We start from the raw sequence: 22,011 nt of genomic DNA on the forward strand, positions 1-22,011 counted from the left end.
GACCCCAACCTGAAATTCTAAAGAATTTAGAATTTAGATATTCTAAATTCTAGAATTTAAAATTCTAAGGAATGTAGCCCTATTACATGACTCATAGTCACAAAACAATCCCAGAACAAATATTATTTTTTTAACATTTGTGATCCATTGTGGAAAAGGTTGGGAGTCATGTCCAATTTTCTAAAGTAAATCCATCATTCTTTCCTCCCATGTTCAAATGTAGCAAAATTAAATATGTGATGAGGGAAAGATGTGCTCACCACTCGTGTTCCCTGGTAGATAGGTTGCACTCTGAATTGGTAAAGAGATTATCCACATTGATGAATTCATAGATTCACTGACATGGAATCAGAGGGAAATCCACTGACTCCACAGAGAACCCTCATTTACATGCCAGCGCCATCACTTACTGCCTGTGTGACTTTGAACAACCCCACTTAGCATGCCTGGTCATTATTATGCTCATCCATAAAAGAAAGGGATTGGATGGTCTCTGAAGCCCCTTACTGCTCTATGGCTATGATCCATTTAATTATGAGTGGCTGAAACAGAGATAATATTGAACCTACCTCTGTGGGAAAAAATTAAGGACCTTTAAGCCGGAGATGGTAGCTATATTAAAGGCTGTGTAGACTGAGCAGAGAAGCTGGGTAGGTCCCATAGCAAGAATATAACTGGTCAATAGCATGACATTGAACTAACAGAATATTTTCCACAAGAGACAGCATGGAGTGGTAGATAGGCACTAGACTTGGAGTCAGTTCAAATCCTGCCTCAGAGGTTAGTTTTGTGAACCTGGGCAACAGCAACAAAAACAATAACCACGACAGCTAGCATTCATATGGTCTGTGTAAAACACTTCACATACATCTCATTGTGTCCTCACAGTCATCCTAGGAGGTAGGTTCTATTTTTGTGCCTATTTCACAGGTGAAGAAACTGAAGCAAATGTTAAGCAACTTGGACAAGGTCACATAGCTAGCAAGTGTTTGAGGATGGATTTGAAACTCAGTTCTTCTGAAGTCTATCTCTATGCACTGCACAGTTAGCTATAGGAAGCTTAAAACTTTTTCACTGTGCCTCAGTGTCTTCATAAGATAAATAGATTATACATCTAAAATTCCTTTCCATTCTAAATCCATGATCCTACAATCCACAGGACTGCAGAAGTGTAGTTGGTTAGACAGAAATAGAAACTGAAGGACACAAGGTCTCATTCAGTGGCTCTTAATTCTTATCCTGGGATGAAGGAAGAATCAGAGTAGAATAGAAAAGAAAAGAATAATCTTGATAATTGCTTCATCTCTCAATTTAACAGCCTAAAGAATTAGCTGATGCTACTTACTCAGGCATATTCAGGGTAGAAATGATTAAGTTGGTTGTGTTATGGCCTCAAGTCACTGAATCCCAACATGACTAATGACAGAACACTAGGTTTACATAATTCCCCCTTGCATTTCCAACTGAAGTGGATATGCTCATTTGCTCTCCTTACTCCTTGTGGGTACAGGATGCTTCATCACTTCATCGGGGACGAAGCTGGGACTTAGCCCTGGATGGTGCAAGTAGGCCCTGAATAGCATGGGTTATATGGATTTGCCAGGGAAAGCAACTGCTGTCATTCCTTTTGGGAGAGAGGTTGTATATAAGTGAAAAAGATAATTATTTGTGACGAGCAGCACACTGCAGCCTTGTAACGGAACAGTACTGACAGCTCTGGTAAGAAGCAAGCTTGACATCAATTTAAACATCTAGTAAAAATTGGATTTGGTTCTCTCAGGGCTGTAGGCCTATGCCTGCCCATCCAAACTGTTTGGGGAGATTGGCAGCTCAATTAAGGCAAAGCAAATAGTTATTTTCAAAATGCCTAGTTAATGATTAAATTGAATTAATCTGTTTTAATTTTTTTTGTCCCTCAAACCAGTTTCAGTGTGTAGTGCATGGAAAATAAGATTGTAGATTTGAAATTCAGAGGATTTGATTTGAAATCCCAGTTCTGCTAGTTGGGTGGCAAGTCACTAGGTCTTAATTTCATCTGTGAAAGAAGGATCAGAGAATTTCTGACGTTCATTTTCGATGTGACTGTGCAGAAACAAGATGTGTAATGGTAGAGAGATAGATGGTTGACCTTGGAGTCAAGCAGACATGGGTCCAGTCCTTCTTCAGATACATAATGATGGTGTCTCTATGGTCAAGTTTCTTCTCCAGGCAACTCTTTATGACTATGAGTTACAGCTGAGAAATCATATAACAGTGGAGGGTCTTTAGATCCTAGAAGTTCCACATACAGATAAAATTGCCCTTCCATCCCTAAAAGGTGCAGTAATCTGCATATAAATTAGGAGTTTGAGGTGGTGCATTTCTTTCAGACACGTCAAACTCAGTTTCCTTTGAATGGAGGACTTTATCACATCAAATTTTCTAGATGCTTGAAATAATTATCTCCAAAAGTACCTAATTTAACCAAGAAGGCTAATTTATGATCTGACAGGGCATCATATAAAAATAATAAAAATGATAGCTCACTTGTATTATAGCAATTTAAGCTTCATTGCATGCTTTTTTGAAGACAACTCTGTGGGGTAAGCCATACAATTATTGCTCTCCCTGTTTCATCGATGTGGTGGCCGCTTTGATGATCTTTGGTTCTTGTGTTAGGCAAAGGTATGATATAAATGGGTGGTGGGGTTCAGTGCCTTCATTTCTGTACCTGGGCTTCTTTTTCTCCCCAAATCCTGCTATACTCCTAAAGTTGGAGGGAGAGGATCAGGAAGCAATTAAACACTACCAAGACCTAAGTAGAGGGCAAGAGAGGGTCTGTTTATGGGATATTATAAAATATTAATTTTGTACTAGAAGGTGAAGATCCATTTTTGGTAGGGCTCATTGGATGGTCATCTGGAAGGTGAATCTAACCCAACCCCCTTATTTTATAGGTGAAGAAACCAAGACCTAGGCATATTTAATGACTTGCATAAAATTAGTTAAGACAGGCTCATAGTTAAACGACTGGAATGAGCCCTAGAGGCCGTTGCATCTAAATGCTTCATTTTACATATGATGAAACTGAGGCACATCTTGTTTAAGTGATTTACAACAGTCACATAGGTAGTAAGTGTCAGAGCTAATATTCAAACCCAACCTTCTTCCCACTACACCGTGCTGCCTAGGTTCTCTGAGTACAAATACTGGAGTCTTTTCCCCAATAACCAACAGCTAGACTGGTGTGAGAAACCAGGTGGCCATCATATTCCACACGTCCTTGAGGTTACTAGTCTCTGAGCTAACTCATTGTTAGAGTGGTCTTCCTAATTAACAGATAAATCATCTCAGAATGATTAAACTGTGTTGAATTTAATAGTTTTTATGTAAAATATTTTCAGGGTAGAGGAAATCAGATTTGAGAGACTTAAACAGTCCAGCGCTCTCATTTTACAGATGAGAATACTAAGGCTCAGATGTGTTCAGTGAATTGTTCCAGTACACACGTGTATTAAGGAAAAGCCAGAATTCTAACCTATGTCTTTAATTGCAAATTCAATATTCTTTTCACAATATCAGACTGCTTTGGCCTGGGTCCTATTTTTCCTGGTGTAAGAGAATATTCTGGTTTTTTTTTGTTGTTTTGTTCTGTTTTGTTTTGCTATATGCTTAGATAACTGTCTAATTGTGAAACCTGATACTCAGGGGAGGGGAACAGAAGCTATTACTCAACAATCTGAGGGCAGTGAGGTAGTGAAAACAAATGTGTGTCAAGAAAAATGTTCCTTGTTCATCGTTTCTGCTGAAGAAGAATCACAGGCTCAGAGCAAGAGGGAAAAATCACCCTCATAGGAGACTCTCCAGGCACAGAGAAAGAGATCATGGACCCTAATCTTTGGAGTGCCATGGCATATTGCCTTCAGAAAAAAAGGGAACCTCTATGCCAGCCAAGGGCAATAAATACAGGATATAACTTCACCACTAAAGTGAGAAATAACTGTTAGCATGGAGTTAGGATATTTGCCACAGGCAAACTGATAAGGACCAAGTGGATGGGTCAAAGAGAAAGAGATTCCTGAGAATGGGCCATCAAGATTTTGGAGACTATAAGGGAGGAGGTGGCTTTTGGGCTGAAGTCCATGAGAGAAAGCCCTTGGAGACCAGACAAGGAAGGCTATTTATTTCCCTAGGAACAAGGTTTCCCTTTAGACTCAGCCAGAGAATAAAGGGAGAGGAAGGTGACTGCAATTTCCTCAGGTTAGAACATCTAGGGGCAGGGATTGGGGGTGAGAAGGAAAAACAGAGAATGGTGCTTACATTTGGGACATTTGATTTTAGGAAGCTAAAGAGCTAAAAAAAAAAAATTAAAAGTGTCTCTGGATCAAACGATTGGGTCCAGCGTCTCCAAGGGTTTAAAGTAGGGAAAGATTGATTTTTTTTTTCCAAACAGGAAAAAGGAGAAACCAAGAAAACTAAAGAAGTCCTGTATTTCCCTATAGAATCAGTTTCAACTACTAAAGTTCTGCAACTTACAATCTTTTCCTTTAATTGTTAACATAGCTCCTTCCCCAAATGTATAGGCCTCTGTAATGCTTGGCACTAAGAGCTTTCAGGACACCTAGAAGATGTAGTAGTGCTATTTTCTAGGAGCAGGACAAGGGAGAAAGGAAGTGTCTATATGTGCTTCTCTATAGGGAAAATTGGAATGGGGCAGTGTCTAGTGGAAAAAGTACTGGATCTGCAGTTAGACCACAGTTCAAATCCAGGCTCTGCACCTTAACAATGGGATAAGGCACTCAACCTCGCTGAACTTCAGTTTCCTCATCTGTAAAATGGAAATCATACTTGAACTCCCTACCTTACAGGATCATTGTGAGTCAAGTGTTCTTTAAACCTTAAAGCTGCATGTTGTTATTGGGGTGAAACCTAGTTCAGAGAGGAGAGCCGGTAGTAGTAAAAAACCAAGTACACTGTAGAACTCAGTCCTAGCTAGAGATTTCTGGCTGAAGAAAAGAGGACAATTTTTCTGTGCTGTGGGGCTGTAATTCTATATAATCTTTAATGTATTATAAAGATGAAAAATCTCTAGTATCTCATCACTTTTTTATTCCAGAGGAAAAAGTAATACATCACATGATTGAGCCATACTTTGCTATATCCATCATCAATTATTCTGTCCACCAGTGCTAATTGTAATCTACCCACTCCTCCTCATCCTGCACAGTTCTCCTCGTCTTTCTATAAAGGAAGAAATCTACTCAACAAGCTTCAGGACTTCCCCTGGTTTTATTTTATTTTTTTTTTTGTTTTGAATAGTTCATTGCTACCAGTGTAGCCCCCAGGCTGTCCATCTGTTACTCCTCACTTTTTATATCTGAACAGCCCACTTCCTTTTCTAATCATCCTCGATGATGACTTTGCACCATTACTCTCATACAAGTCACCCTTGGTAATATGCTGCAGCCTGTCCGCCATTAATCTTCACTGGTCTTTAGGACATCTGCCATTTCTGTTCTTCAGAAATTATGGTGTCCTGTGCTGTGCAGCCATACTGTATTGCTAGGAGAGTAGTGATATTAATAATATGAGCCACTAGCATCTTGAGACTGTTGAAAGAAGTGCACATTGAGAGATAATAAATTTAAAATAAAAGCATTTTTGTTTTTCTTTGAAATCTCAGGGTAATAACCACAATAACTACTAATAATATTTATATAGTACCTTAAGGTTTACAAAGGAACTTCACAAATATTATTTTATTTGACCCTCACAACATCCCTGGTTCAGCTACCATTATCATTTCCATTTTACAGATGAGAAAAGTCAAGACAATGAAGAAGTTGTGACTTGTCCAGAGTCACCCAGATATTAAGTGTCTGAAGCCAGATTAGAACTTAGGTCTTCCTGACTCCAGGCCCATGGCTCTAACTATTGCAGCATCCACCTTCCTATAGATGGAGGCTAGTTAAATAAGTGATCATTTGCCCATCTCCAGTGTTTGTAGCTCAACAACTCTTCACTAACACATTTACTTAGAATGGATTGGTCAATTTTTTCTTCTCCAATTATTACAATGATAATGTGTAGTGATGCTGATGCTCTTTTCAGGATAGGGTGTGGGCCAATGTGGGAAAGAGCCTCAACTGCATCATTGCCATGGTGGATCGATTACTTGAAAAAGATGGTGCTATGGATGGCGGCGGCAGCGGTGGCGGAGGCAGCAATGATAGTGCTACCGATGGTGGCGGCTGCAGCAACACCAAAGAAGGTGAAAAGCATCCTTTGCTAGCAGATCCCATCACAGCTCACAAAAGTGGTAAGAAACCTTCCCTCTGCCCACACCTGAGCTTTATCGACTGAGTAAATAAAATGAAAAGGCCATGATAAAATGAGATAGAAAACAAGTCAATAGTGTCTTTGATGAAAGTGCTGATAGCGTGCTTTTGCACAATCCTGACTTTAGATTACGGAAGGTTATTTATCAAATTGCATCTTGCTTGTGTTCACAGAACTGCTGGCAATGCTCATTTTTCCCCCTGTGGTATATAGAAATCATCTTGAAAGAATATAAGTGGGTTCACTTTTTTTTAAGGTCTGACATTGTTTAATCGACTTTAGACATTTCCTAAAAAATTATTGGAAAGAGGAACAAGAGTTTGCATTAAACCATAGCATCTTAGGAGAAAATTATGGCAATTAGAACTTAGGATCTTCAACAGGTGGCAAAGGAAAGATGTATGTGCAATATGGTGGAGAATAATGCTAAAGAATCACTGGAAGCCTGGGTTACATATATACAGTTGTATATACAGTACAAGGACTGTCAGTGTATATGGTTATTATGAGGAAGTGAAAGTAAGGCATACAGTAGCTGGAAAATATGTTGATATTTGTAGATGCCGATGAAGAATAAAACTTTAAGGCTCTATCTCTGTGCAATATATAGTACAAAGTTTAATTGAGGGTTGACACTTTTATCATTAATCAGTGCTAGCAACCAAATCTGATAATGGAGGGGGTGAGGAAGAGAAATATTTCTCTGTCTTATATCAAAGCAATTCTTAATATTAAATCCATCTCTGGGTTGTGAGCTTTTGAAAGAAGAATTAAGAGGAAGAGAAGTTTTTGTCTTACCTCATTCTAATACTTACTCATCCTTTTGTTTCATGGAATGAGTCACTAATAAATTTAGATACTCAGGATTTTCAATTTGTTATTCAATTGATTATTTTCATTTTCAGGATTTTCTTTTTGTCAGTAGTTTTTGGTCATTGTTAACAATTGTTAAATCATGGGGAAATAGTTGGGTTTCCAGGTTTTTCCTGAAGATGGTTTCACCTTCTCTTTTCAGTACTCACAATTAGATGACAAATTGGTACCAAAGTGTTTTCTGCTTCTCAGATCCATCTATTCAAACTGTATGTTCCATCTGTTTCCCAATGGAGATAGTGTTTTGGATTTTTATGGCATATAAGTAGGATTAATTTTATTTTCCATTGAATTTGGTGCCATGTATTTCTCTGAATCAAAAAGAAAACACACCTCAGCAATACTGGAAGGGACTTGAGGTCAATTTGCAAACTCTCTTTTTTCCCCCCTCTGCCAAGTGATGGGTTTTGAAGAGTTATTCTTTTGAGAAGAGACAAGATAAGGAAGACAGGATTTGACAACTATTGTAGTTTTTTCCCCTTAGAAAACTTCTAATCAGAGGGAGAAAAATACAGTAGCCAGGAAGCATGGAGAAATGGGATATTTATCCTTCTACCTATGCTTGCCTCTTAGTTCAGAAAGTGAATTGAGTCCAAGACTGTGTCTATACAACACTAAACAATACAAGTGCAAAGTAAAGTCCTTTAGTCGGTGATTTGCATTTTGTTATAAAGGTGTTTGGCAATATCCAATCCAATTAAAAAAATAAGCCCTTACTATATTATGGTTGACATACAGTACACTGGAAATACAGAGAGAAAACAACACCCTCCCAAAATAGTCCTCAAAATAGTCCCTGCCCTCAAGAGGAATACATTCTGCTGGAGAAATGTAACATGTAAGCACATACATTTATACACTTAAGGATTAGAGGCAAGCCATTAATAGCTAAGAGAATCATTATGAAAGGTTTTCTATAGGAAATGACAGAGGGTAGACCAACCATGTGGGAGATGGAGTGATTTTTTTTCATTTCCCATTTGAATATTTTGGCATTGTTTGGCTTAGTGTATGTACTTCTATTCTTTGCAAATATGAAGTGAATAACTCCATTTTTATTGATGGCTCTATATGTGCTTCCAGAGTATTATAGTGTTTAATCAATCTTATCATGGCATTCATGTTATATTCAAGTAGGACTTTATGATACTTATCTTTATTCCATTCATCCTTCTTAGGGCGAAAAGGACTCCTAAATTGCAAGATTGCTTTTAGCCAATAAGACAAAAATAAAATGTTAGCCCATTTTAGCTATTAAATATTTCATAACCTAAAGATTGTATAGCAAATTCAAGATTAGAGTTTGTATTTGCTCTTCTCCCGTGGGTAGATTTGTGTGAATAATTTGGAGATGACATTGGGCACCAAGAGAAGCATTTTGTGAGGAACATACAGAATTATTTGCGCTCAGAAAAAAAGTCCATTTTCATCTGTTCCCTAGTACATTTAAATGAATGACCCCTGCTACTCAAAATCTGGAGTGGAATTTGATTAGCCTTATTCTTTTGTGTAGAACATCATAGCTTTGCTCTCATCCTAGGAGTGAAAATACCCTCAATTTCCTCTCTGGCTCATGTCATATAAAATAGGCTAGTGGGGAAATTGATTCTGAGACAACTTTTAGTGGTTTCTTTACTGTCCCAGGAAGTTTTCACATAAAAGGCCTTACACTGTGTGTTCCTTTGAAACATGCTGGCCTTTTGACCTGTGTATTTCTTGTATCAAATGCAGGATATTAATAACATACCTCTTGTTCAATTCACAAATTAATCCTTAAGAAAAAAGAAATATAACCAAGAGAAATGGTGCTTTCCCTGCTGCTCTCAGTATAGCTAATGAAATAATTCTCTAGTTTTCCTTGATTGAATCTTCCAACACCTGGCTTTGGCTTTTGGTTTATTTCAATTAAAAATATTGCTTAACTGCCCACTATTTATCCCAGTACTGTGGATATGCAAAAGAAGAACATGACATAATCCTTACCCTCAAGGAGTTTATAATCTATTGAAGGAGACAGGGCTAAGACATGTAAAATTATTCCAGAACAACATAAGACAAGCAAGTTAAAAAAATTGTGAGATGAGCAAGAAGGTAACATTGTTATTTGAAAAGGATTCATACAAGAGGTTTTATTTGAAGTGGACTTTGCTAAATGGACACTATTTCACAGAATAATAGAATATTAGATTTGCAAGGTACATCAGACATCATTTAGCCTAACTCATAGCAGAGGAGAAATCTCCTCTCTGATATTGCTGTCCGATGATCACCTCTCTTTTACTTGAAGAATAACAATGATAGGAAATTTATTACCTTTCAGGTGCTCTGGACCACTCTTAACTATTGGGAGGTTTTTTTTTTCTTACATCAAGCTAAATATACTTGTGTGTGTATGTGTGTGTGTGTGTGTGTGTCTTCAGAATCAGGGATTGCATCATTATGTTGAGAAGGCTGCAGTTGGGGTGGGGTATGGAGTGTCAAGTCATTTGATATGTGATTGTCTAAAAGAATTGTCTGGCTTTATTGAGAGGTTAAGTGATAAATCAAGTTCAGATATGCTTGAGTGTTAGAAGGCATACTTAAACTCATGTCTTCAAGACTCCAAGGCCAGTCTTTATCCACTTCACCACACTGCCTCTCACCTCTTTACATACAATAAGCCCTTAATAAATATATTGGTTTGAATTTAATCCAGGAGATATTTGCACGAGAACAGGATTGATTAACTGAAGTTGATTGCATGGTGATTGTGTTGTTGTTTGTCCTTCATTTTCAAAGAGGACCAATGTCGTCATAGGGTAATGTCTTGTATCATGCATGAATTTGATTTAATTGAGACAGAGTTACCCAAAGTCATCAGCCTCGCTCTCTCTTCCAGAGTCATTAAAGTACAGTGGCAAGACAAAAGTTAGGACAGCTGGTGATGGCCCAAGACGCAGCAGATGAACTTGTTGTCTCTGATGTCTGACCAAGCTCTAAGCGCTCCACAGTGCCTGCTTCAGCTGCCTTCGTGGCCGTTGAAACAAACTGTTCTCATCTCCCCATTTCACGGGGAAGTCTTCAATCACTTGGAATAGACACCCCCTAATTCAGTGACAGGTTTATGGCGTCTATTACCCTCAACCTGGTTTAGCCCATCTGCAAAGACAGTTTACCAGGGTGTGGCCACTGCACATGCTCCAGCTTCTTGGAGCCACAGGTGACAATTGGGTGAAGGTGGACACCAAAGGTGGATGGGTAGACCTGAACGGGCTCGGCAAGCCCTCTCACCAGAGGTGCTAGTCCTCCCTGAGCAACCATATACCCAACATGATAAATATAACCAATGAAAGTAAGGCTCAGAAATGCTCTAGTTCAACCATGATGTTGACAGGAGTGGAGAATTGAATGGTAGCAATGAGTTGGTTTGATTAGGTAAGAAAACTTGAGTTTGGGGCTTATTGAGATTGAGATGACAATGGAAAATCCAAGTGCAGATTTCCTTAAAGAAGTTAGAAATTGTCCTCAATGTGCTTGAAAGTGGTAGGATCTAGGAGTCATCAGTCTTTTCATGGGAACTAAAGCAGTTAGTTTACCTCCAGAAAGTGAACATATTGAAGAGCAGAGAGCCAATGACAAAATATTGGTGGACATCCATATTTATGGGATGGGAGAAAAAGTCTTCTAGGACAAACCAGAGAAGAAGGAGAACCTAGAAGCATCCCCAAACCCAAAACAGGAGAATTTCAAGGAAGAAGCACCAGCCAAGTATGCTCAAAGGTGACATTAGCTTCAAGTAGAATGGTTTTAATGATGCATTTTCAGACTCACAGATTGATTTCCCTAACAATAGCACTGTGGAGTAAAAAGTGCAGGTATTATTAGCACAACTATACTGATGAGGAGAGTGAACCCCAAAGAGGACGGCATTATTTATCCAAGGTCTTAACACCTAGCTTGGACTTGGCATTGCTGGGCTCCAGACTTATGGCTCCTCAATCCAAGTATCACAATGTGGGATTCATCAAGAAGGAAATCACTGCTGAGCTTCCCCGTGTCTGTGGGAAAATGGAATCCTTTAAGATTGTGCATTCACTGCTGCTCATCGCTTTGCTGCATTTGATTTTTAAACTCAGTGAAACATTCTGAGGGTGGTGTCCTCATTTGTCCTGGCTTTGGTGAGATTTTTCTCCATTTTTTTTAGTATTGTCATCCTGATCAGCCATGATGAAGAATCAAAGCCCTCTGAGCATTAAATCTAGGGCTTGATCTGCAGCATGCAAGCATGCAAGGTTTAGTGAAATTTGGGGGCTTCCTATTCAACAAGGGCAAGTTAGAGAATATCTTCTACTTTTTTGACTGTAGAAAATACAGCAGCTTGATTATATGAAACAAGAAGCAATAATACTGTATAAGTGTATCCCATTGGAAGGGAAGCATGCTTATAGAAATAGATATTCCCATGCCTATGCCAATAGGTATTGAGAGACAATGTACTACCATGGCCGCTACATGGCGCCATATTGCACAGAGCCCTGGACCTGAAGTAGGAAGACTCATCTCCCTGAGTTCAAATCTGATGTCAGATACTTATTAGCTGTGTGACCCTGGGGAAGTCACTTAACCCTGTTTGCTTCAATTTCCTCATCTATAAAATGAGCCGGAGAGAGAAATGGCAAATGACCCCAGCATCTCTGCCAAGAAAACCCCAAATGGAGTCACAAAGAGTCAGACACAACTGAAAAACGACTGAAAGTATTATTGTGAATGGAGACTGATCATCAAATGAGAGAGCCTTCCCTTTGTCTCATATTAGCCATGAAAGCATAGGCAAGTCACTTAACCTCAATATCCCGAGTAATTCTCTAAAACCATAAGTTATGGATCAGTTGTTGACTATAATAACTGGAGGGAACTTCTATGGAATTTCTACCCACTGCTGAAATCACAAGTACAGGAAAAATTTTGGTCTCCTGCATTGTATTGGAATGGATGAAGTGCTAGATCTGACATCAGGAAGCTCTGTATTGAAATCCTGCCTCAATTCTATACTGTGTGACCCAGGGCTAGTCACTTAACCTCTCTAGATTTCAGTTCCCTTATCTGTGAAATGAATGCAGTAAGAACATGTCTTCCATAGTAACTATGAAGAATGAATGAAATGCAATATATAAAGTGTTAAATAAAAATGAATAATGCTAATAATAAGTATCATATTCATCTGGCCCCAAAAGAATTCAATTTCTTTAATTTTATTTTGGGCCTTATTAGAATTACCATTCTTGATTTATCAGAAAACTAAAATCCTTTCTCCTTTAATTATGTAGGAAGAGGCAGGAGGCCTGGATCTAATCCCAACTCAGCCACTAGTTGGCTGGGTGACCTCGAATTAAGTCAGTTCCTTCTCCAGGCTTCAATCTTCTTATGTAAATTTGGATATTACAATTTATGTAGTCTCTTGCATTCTTATGTGTAATTTTCATTTTGTCTCAATGAATTCCCCAGTTTTAGATTTAAATCAATAGGAAGATAGGCTTCAAAAACTGAACTTTGGTTTACACTTACTTTTCCTCATTTTGTTAAGTGAGACAGGCTTCTATTGTTTTCTGAAATATCTTTAGTTCCTGTATCAGTCACTCTTACCACTAAGCTACCTGATAAAACCTGAAAGAAGAATATCTCCAATGTGCATAAGGAAAGAGACAGTTAATCCAGTTTTTATAACATATTAGCCTCATCCAGTATTATCATATGAACATTCCTCATTACCAGCTCCCATTAGGAGTTTCTCTGGACAGTTATTTAAATGATTATCTGTAAGAATGAAGTAATCTAGGTAAATCCCAAAGTTACTCACTTATAGCCAATTCAATATGTCTGGCTTTGCTAGGAAACTCTGATTCACTTTACATTCTTTCAGTACAGAAATTGGCTTTTATAAAAGAAAAACAAAGTGCCCGTGTCCACTACCCCAGCACTCTCTTTCTTTGGTATGGGCCTCTGATGTTAGTGATGTGGGGATCTCTTTGGTTTGGAAATGCCCCTCCCCAGTGCATATCTGAAACTTCTCTGTAACTTAGCCTTAGGTAGATGCCTGGAACATCTCAGACAAAAATTATTCCATGTAAGAGGCAAGACTTAAAGTCAGTTCTTTGTGCCTCCAAGGCCAGCCCTCTGTCTGTCATGCCTGGCAACAACTGTAGTGCCAGACAACATTGAACTGAGGAAAAATTTTGAAAGTCACAGGCTTTGGTGAGTTAATACATTCATTTCCTCTTCAGTGTTTTGCCTTGGACATGAATAGAAAGTATTATACCACTCTCTTCTCAAACTGACAAAATTTAAACACACCAAGTTTACTGGACATGAGAAAAGATTGCCTTTGCTCTTCCGACTGCGGTTTTTTGTTTGTTTGCTTCTTATTTGGGCATGGTGCCCATTCTACATGCATCCTGTAGGAGCCAGAAATTCTGTGCCTAACCTGGAAAAACATTCAGAAAACCACCAGTCTAGTTAATTGTTTGAAAGCTGCATGTTTACTTCCCTGCCTGTTTTCTTTTAAACTTTTAAATTTTCTATTCTCTTCAGCTTTATTCGTGTATTAACTGAATATATAATTTAAAAAACCCCTTCTTCTAAATTTCTAATATATGCCCTCATTCAATTTAAGTAGGTATTTGTCATATAAAGATTCTGGTGATTCAAAGACTAAATTAAAACTTCCAAGGAGTTCACCCTATAATGGGAGTGGGAGAGAGGAATGATGTATACAGGGATAGAAATTAAAGAAATAGCATGTATACAGGGATAGAAAATAAAGACAAAGTAAATGCCAGGTATTTTAGGGGGTGGGGTGGGGAGGGGAAGGGAGTAGAGTACTACCAACTGTGAGTATCACAAATAAAGGTCTTCTATAGGAGGTTTCCCTTGAGTTGAACCATGAAGGTGACCTAAGGATTCCAAATACAGGATCCAGTATTAAGGAGAGAGACTGTGGCAATGGAATCACTTTCAGTTTTCTAATAGGTCAGGTTGTTCCAAAATAAGAAGACTTTTAGTGCTCAGCAGCTGAATGGCTTATTTAGGTGCTGAATGTTGGTTGAGCTCCTCAGGCTATCTCCCAAGGCACAGAGGGGGTGCCACCTGCATTGGTGGAGAGCATACCCATGCCAGTGATATAGTGAGTCCTTGAAGGAAATATAGTGTGACCCAAAAGTCTTGGTGCAGTTTTAATTTATTAAAGAAGGTTTAATGAAGCTATCCAAATCCCTCCCTATCCCCACCCGAGCAAAAAGGATTTCTCCCTCCTCTGAATTCTTGTGTTTACACTCTGGCCTGATGGACATGGAGTGCAGATGGAGAATTCAAAAACCAGAGTTCAGAATGAGGCAAAGAGCAAACTAAGGAGAAGTTATAAGGGGGGGAAAGGAAGTAGAAAGATGAGAAGTTATGTGGTCAGACAGGGAAATTTCTGAGTGTGAGATTTTGAAATCAGGGCAGTTCCATAAGACATATATTTATTAAAGGAGAGCTCTGACCATCTCACTATTCTGCTAAAATACACACACACACACACACACAGAGGTATCTGTACACATATATGCACATGTATGTATATACATATCTATATCTGTTGATCCATACACACACACACACACACACACACACACACACACACACACACACACACACACTTAGTGATTTCTTGTCACATTCCGAATAAAGGGCAAACTCTTCAGAGCAGCATTTAATGCCCTGCATCAACCAGCCTTAACTGGCCACATATCCCACTATGTACACAGGCATTCTTTTTGGTTCTAGCCATTGCTCAACAATTCCGCAGACATGCCCTATGTCGCTATGCAATTCTCTTTTCTCTGATGAATCTTGAAGGATTCATGAAATTTACTCCCAGCATCCCCATCTGTAATACTTCAACACCTCTCTTTGTGCTTTTCACTGTACCTGAAATGACCTTGCTACTACCTATCAACATCTCTTTAAGCAACCTTCTGCCTTCAGTATCTATCTCGAATGACTGTTTCTCCAGGATGCACCGCTAAATTCACTCTTGTTGAAGGAGACATCTCCTTGTTCTGAATCCACTGAATTTTGTTAATATCTACGCATCTTATAAATGAATAAAAATTCCTTTAGAGCAGGGACTGGTTTTATTATTTTTGACTCTCTAGTACCTGGAATAGTACTCAGCTTATAAGTGTCTCTTAATAAATCTTTGTTGCTAACGCATTGGTTAGTAAATATTTCTTGCTGTTCCTCACACGTAACAGTCCTCTCATCTCTAGGTCTTTGCACAGGGTATATAGCTTCCACACCTGGAATGCACTCCCTCTTCACTTCTGCTTCTTAGACTCAAGGTTGTTGTTTTTTTGTTTTGTTTGTTTTGTTTCAAAGCAACCTCTTACATCAGTGTTTTTCTGCTTCCCCCTTCCCTACTACCAATTGCTAATGCCTCCCTACCTTGATCACCTTGTATTTATTCATTTAATTGTTTGTTCATTTATTTATTTTAATTACATGTACATATTGTCTTCTTTGAAGATAAGGACTGCTTCATCTCTATAGCCCCTGCATACTTACCTGACACGTGGTAGGCATTATCTTAAAACTCTTTTATGACACAGATTCTGCCTTTTGTCCTAGTTTTTTTTTTTCCACTACTAGGTTTTGAAGCTCCTGAAGGTCTGAGCTGTGTTTGACTTCTCTTTAAACAAAAGCTATAGCTAGGTGCGTAGAGTGGGTATAGTGGATAAAACACTTGGCCTAGAAAGAGAAGATGAATTCAAATTCAGTCCCAGATGCTTACTTAATAGCTATATGACCTTGGACAAGTCATTCGTTTAATCTCTGCCTCAGTTTCTCCATCTGTCAAATGGGAAGCACCTACATCCCAGGGTGATTGTTGTGGATAAAATGAGGTCATACTTGTGAAGAATTTTGCATAACTTAGTGAACTATATAAGTGCTAGTTCTTATTAAATGTTAGCTCTCTTTGCACACACACACACGCACACACACACTCCCTCCTCCCCGCCCTCCCCCCTCCCAAAAAAAAAAAACTAGTGCAATGCATCATGTTTAAGAGACATTCAGGTTTTGGTAAGGCAATGCCAGTGTCATCATTTTATTTCTTTTTCATTTTTTCTAAAATTAGAGAAGAGAGCAAGCCTGCACAACCTGTAGTCTGTGGGCAGGCCCCTTACAGCACACCAAAGGATTTCAAGCACACAGCAAAAAAAAATGTAAAGGAAAACCTCCTTTACATTTTTCACTGGCCCCCTAAAAACCTTCCATCATGCAGGCCTGGAAGGGAGCATTGGTTTGGGAGTTTTAAGTTTTTACTTCTCATTTACAAATAAATGCATAAATAGACATACAGCCTTCTGCTTACTTTGATTTCCATCCATAAATAATAATCAACCTGTGGTGGAAAGAGTATTGGATTTTTAGTCTGAGGACCTGGGTTTGAATTCTGGCACTTCTGTGTCCTAGCTGTGACCTTGGGCAAAGCCTCATCTGTAAAACAAAAGGATTGGCCTCTGAGGGCAGCTCTCAACCTACCATCCTATGATCCAATGACCCTGGGGGTTGGTGAGGCTAATGATTTTAAAGAAACAAATCATTCCGAGCATCTTGGAAGGGAAGTCCATTGTGTCAAGAAAGAAATCATCCGGTTCTCCTACAGTTGCTGCTTGACTCTTTCATTTTCCTCTTGAGGAGCATGTGAGCTGCAGAGCCCAGAGAGTTTTTATGTCCTGTACAGGAGATAGACTGTGCTGTGAAAGAGGGGAGCAGGTACCAAGCTACCCATCTCTGAATTCTTTAGAGGCCTCCGCTTGAATATATTACAGAAACAAGTAAATGTCTAGAAAACAGCAGCTCTGCTTGGATGGCTTCCAGCATGTTTCACTAAAGCTCAGGAAAAGCTCAACTAAGCTCGACACATTTTATGTTTTCCTGTGGAAAGCCTCTGTATATCGGTCTCAGGGTTAAGGAGTTTGAGAAAGTTTTTATATAGACAATAAAACATCCTCTTCATATTTTACTCCATCCCTACAAAACAGTCTGGATAGAGTGTACATTCTATAGGCCTCTTGTTTTATCTAATTGATATGAGTTATTTCTGTAGCAGTACACTGTAGGCATTTGGTGGTACCCTAGGCTTAGGCTCATTGGGTACTCTTACTTCCTAATTGCAAACTCAAGAGAAGGAACTATAATCATAAAAACAAATTTGTGAAGGCCGTGATTTTTTTTTCAAAGGGACTAGCTAATACTAGCCAATACAGACTGAAAAGTCTTAATCACTTAGCCAGAAGGTGGATCTTTATGCATCAGCCTAAGTGTGTGCAACACACAGAGTCAAGTTTGAAGTGAAGCAAAAGGGAAGAGCATGTGACAAGTCTCAAAACTGCCAAGAGAAGACCCCAAATATTTGCTGTTCTTGTGTGAGTTGGCTGGAGAACTTGCTGGAGCAAAAAAAAGCCACTTAGGAGCTGATTTCTCCTTCCCTTTGGTTTGTCCTAAACTCCTGCGCCTATTTCTGAATCTAAGATGTACACTGGATGAATATTAACAAGTTAAAAATCCTGCAGTCATTTCAACTCGCGTTTGCTGGTGTCCTAAAATTTTCTTTTGTTTGCCAAACACTTATACATTAGTCAAATTTACTTGTAGCTTTCTTACTTGTGATATTGTCCCCATGGGTGGTTCACTTCTCAAATTCAACGTGTCCCAGATTGAAATTATAATCTTCCTCAACCTGCTTCTATTCTCAACTCCCCTATGGCTTTTGATGCTGCCACTGTCCTCATCATCCCTGCTTGAAATTTTGAAGTCTTTTTTTTTTCTTAATTTTTCCCCCTGTCTGCTCCCTACCCATCCAGTCTGGCATTCATACCTCCACTATCTCTCTTGCACCTATGCGCCGACCTGATCATATTGGTACCCTGTTTGGAATCTTCAAATGACTCACTATTGTCCACAGGATGAAATCCAAATACTCTTCACCTTATCTTGACTTCTAAGGCTCTCAGACCACCAACGGTCTCCTCAGTTTAACATTTTGTCACTTACATCAATAGATTGTCACAGACCTGCAATGTTCTTCCTCCCTATCCCCACCTTTCAATATCCTTCTCTTCCATCAAGACTCAGTTCAGATGCCACCTCATCCAAATAAGCCTTCCCTGAATAATTCAGCAAAACTATTCTCTTGAACAGATGATAAAATTTACTTCCCTCCTCTTTAGGGGTGGAGTCTTCACTGGAGAAGAAAGGTGCATATACTTTCAGAAGAGGTCAATTTCAAATTGAGCAGTACTTGACATTTTCTTTGTTATTAGGGATGATTCAATGGCAGAGGCATATGGGAAATAAATTGTGCCCCCCAAAAAGACTAAAAATTTTAAATTGAATACATCAAGTTTTCCTAGAGCACTTTTTGAGAACTCTCCTCTCTCCATGTCTGCCCTGTATTACACTTATTTATGTACGTATTGTGTCCCTAACAACTACAACAACTAACATTTGTACAGCATTTTAAGGTTTGCAACATATTTTGTGTTTATTATCTCTCTGAGGGACAGAATTATGCTATTTTTAAAATATTTGTGTCAACCAAAGCTTAGCACTGCTCTTAGTAACTATCAGATGAATATTAAGTACCCTACCTAGTAAACAGACTTGTACTTCTTTCATTCCTCTTCAATATTTCCTTTTTATGCCACTTTAAAAATATGAAAATTTTATAATAAAATTTATTATGAAATTATAATAGATCAAGATAAGATTTTATTGGTGACTAAAGTATTCACGGTTTCAGCTTTAAATTAAGTTAAATTGATTAAAATTTAACCCAAGTCAGATGCACTTCTCCTCTAGTCTCCACTCTCATTCTAAGACAAAGACAGCTCCCAAATGACAGAGATTTGTCTTACATACCTTGGTATCCTCACTCCTGTCTCATCCAGCTTACTCTGGCCCATTCATTTCACATGGGGAAATGTATTTTGAATGAAGAAATAAATGAATTCTTAGCAGAGAACTTGATTAATGTATTATTGACTTGACTGCTGTCCTAAAGATCTTTCTGGCTCAGACTCAGAAACTATATTAAATAGATTTTTTTTAAAACAAAGAACTTTCCAGAACTCTACATCTAGTGTGTTTCACTTAAACATGAAGATCCACTTAACCTGCAACTTTCCAATTCTTTACCAGAAGGAATAAATTCTATTCGTGTTGTAGGAAGATGTTGCTAGTATCTAGCTCTGTGCTGGGCACAGTGCACTTAATACGTATGTATTGAACTGAATTGAATGAGTGGCACTACACAGTAGTCCCGTTTTAACCTGATAAACCAGTGCCATCTACTGTACATAGCCTTATCTTTCATTCAATAAGTAAGTCTTCTATGAAGAAGTTTGTCATGGCAGTTCTTACAACCCAGCCATTTTGTATTCTCTGTCACTTTGGAATACTTGCTATGTGTATCAATTAGTAAAAATATTCAAGTTCTTCCGGGGGAAGTGTGGAGTAGTATATTCTTCCCTGTGTATGAGCGCCTGAGTATATAAACCTGTGAGATCTAGAGAAAAAGGGTGGGGGGAGTGGAGGAAAGGGTGGAAAGGGGGAAAGGAGAGAAGGAGGGAGAAAAGGAGAGCATAGGATGTTCCTTTGTGAGTGTTGCTGATGATTCTCTTGGCTTAAAAATAAGACTATTATTAGTATTGGTAAAAATAAGATTGGTCCAATGTAAGCTTTACCCATCATTAAGGAGGCAAAGATTACAAATGACCTCACCCTTTATGAAGCCTAACCCCTATCTATAATTTACTCAGCCAGCAATCATTGCTTACGCTCCTACTACATATCAAGCACTGTGCGAATCATCAGAGATATGAAGAAAGGCAAGAATAGTCCCTGCTCTCAAAAAGTTCACGTTCTGATTGAGGTGACAGAATGCAAATAGCTGTGTACATACAAGATACATACGGTTAGATTCCTCAAAAGTGGAATTGCTCAGAGTTCTTTATTGATGGCTGCTTCTCTGAACAATTAGTTGGTTATCTCATTGGGACTTGGTAGTGAATCTAGCTTCATTCTCAGGCTAAGACTATGCTAGACAAATAAACTCCAACCTGAAGAGACTTTGAGAATAGGACTAGAAAGGGTATGTATGGTCTGTTATTAGCTGTCTAGCTAAACTTAGAGTTTCACTACCAGAGATCTGGCCACCAAGATTTTGCCCACGGCAGCTAATAATTAATAATGTTGATTGCCAGGATTATGATATACAATTAAGTGGACAATCTTTTGAGTTTGTATACATGGGGCAGATAGTCCAATGGACAATGACCTGGGCCCCAAGTTAAATAGGAGGAAGAGAATGGACTAGATCGCCATCAGGGCTTTACAAAACTCTTTTAATCACCCCAAACTTTCTCACAGAAATAAAGATTCATTTAGGATGAATATTTAAGAATTAACTATAATAAATATAATTTGATAATTAAATGTAATAAATATATTTTGCTAATGAAATGTAATAAATAATTTAAGACTAATATTAATGGTGCTATATGGCTATGGGCCATGGAATACTATAGTCTCTAAAGATTTAGAAACGAGCATCCCACAGAGGGCAATGGAGATGTGCACAGTGGGTATGAGCAAGCTGTAGCATGTAGCAAATAATTGAAGAAGAGCTGGAGTGAAAGATAACATCAGAGAAATGTATGAGTGAATAAAAGATAGCCTGGTCATACGGCAAAAGCAAAGATTAACAGGTGGACAGTCTAAGTGCTCTACTGGTATCCTTACTGTGTCAAGGGAAAGAGAGGAAGTACTTCCTGTCCCACAGCCCATCCTCCCAGGGTATTGGGTAGAACCTTTGTGGTAAAGTTGTATAAGGATATGGAGGACAATCCCACTGGATGGACAGGCAGCCACACCTGATAGTCTCCATCACTGTAGGAATACCCAAACCAATGAAGTCACAGATTAATTGGAATATTTGAGGAAGTCATGAAGACAACATATTAAAGCATGGAGCGGTTCTGAACTGCATAGGTAAAGAGTGTGCCCCCATTGGCATAATCATGAATCCTTAAAGGGTCATCTTATTTACTGACAGCTTTGTTTCACTTTCATTATGTGAATTTCTCTCCCTCCTCTGCCATTGTTTTTCTTCAAAGGGTTTGCATGTGTCTTCAGAATCACCTCCATAATTCTCAATTCTTCAGTAAGCCCTTTATATAATGCTCCTAAAAGTCCCTAAAATCTTTTATTTATATAGTCAGAGAGCTAGGGATTTAATAGAAGTACATTTCGGACTAATTTGCAGCCTTTAATGAGATGTAAATCCCTTCAACCATTTTGGTTATCCTTATCTGGGTCCTCGTATTCCACCTAATTTGAGTTAATGAAACTGGACAAGATGAGATCGTGACTATGATACTTTAGGATTGTTTTCCTTACCCTTTTCTGGGCCCCTAACTGATGAGAGACCACTGGATGAAGGCCTGCCTCCAGTTAACCACCATGACACCCACGTCTTTGTCTCCTGATCATATATTTCAGGGCCTGCCTGCATGCATAAATCATTTTCCAGCATGCATTCATCCATATTAAATTTAATTTGTCATCCTACTGTTTAATCTCTGAGTACATTAAGTGGAATGTCACATAGTCCTCCAGAATCTGTAATAACTGACACCAGGCAGAACTCTCTTTTCTAAATAAAATCTGCAATTGAGGAGAGGAGTTAGCACTTACATAATTCATTATATTTATAATTATGAAGGAGGTTAAAAACCC

At 38.6% G+C, this 22,011-nt stretch overlaps 1 protein-coding gene across 3 annotated transcripts in view; it reads left to right on the top strand.

Moving 5' to 3' along the window:
* INPP4B (inositol polyphosphate-4-phosphatase type II B) overlaps positions 1 to 22,011 on the top strand; it is a 471,298-nt gene that overhangs the window by 336,954 nt on the left and 112,333 nt on the right. For 2 of the 3 annotated variants that reach the window (XM_036763286.1, XM_036763285.1), the window contains exons 15-16: positions 6,091 to 6,211; positions 6,251 to 6,298. In XM_036763286.1, coding sequence (XP_036619181.1) covers positions 6,091 to 6,211; positions 6,251 to 6,298 — 169 coding nt within the window. Of the gene's footprint in view, positions 1 to 6,090; positions 6,299 to 22,011 lie in introns of all 3 variants that reach the window. The other variant, XM_036763284.1, reaches the window with a different exon arrangement.

Source organism: Trichosurus vulpecula, chromosome 6 (assembly GCF_011100635.1).
Source record: "Trichosurus vulpecula isolate mTriVul1 chromosome 6, mTriVul1.pri, whole genome shotgun sequence".
In the NCBI taxonomy this organism is placed as follows: domain Eukaryota; kingdom Metazoa; phylum Chordata; class Mammalia; order Diprotodontia; family Phalangeridae; genus Trichosurus; species Trichosurus vulpecula.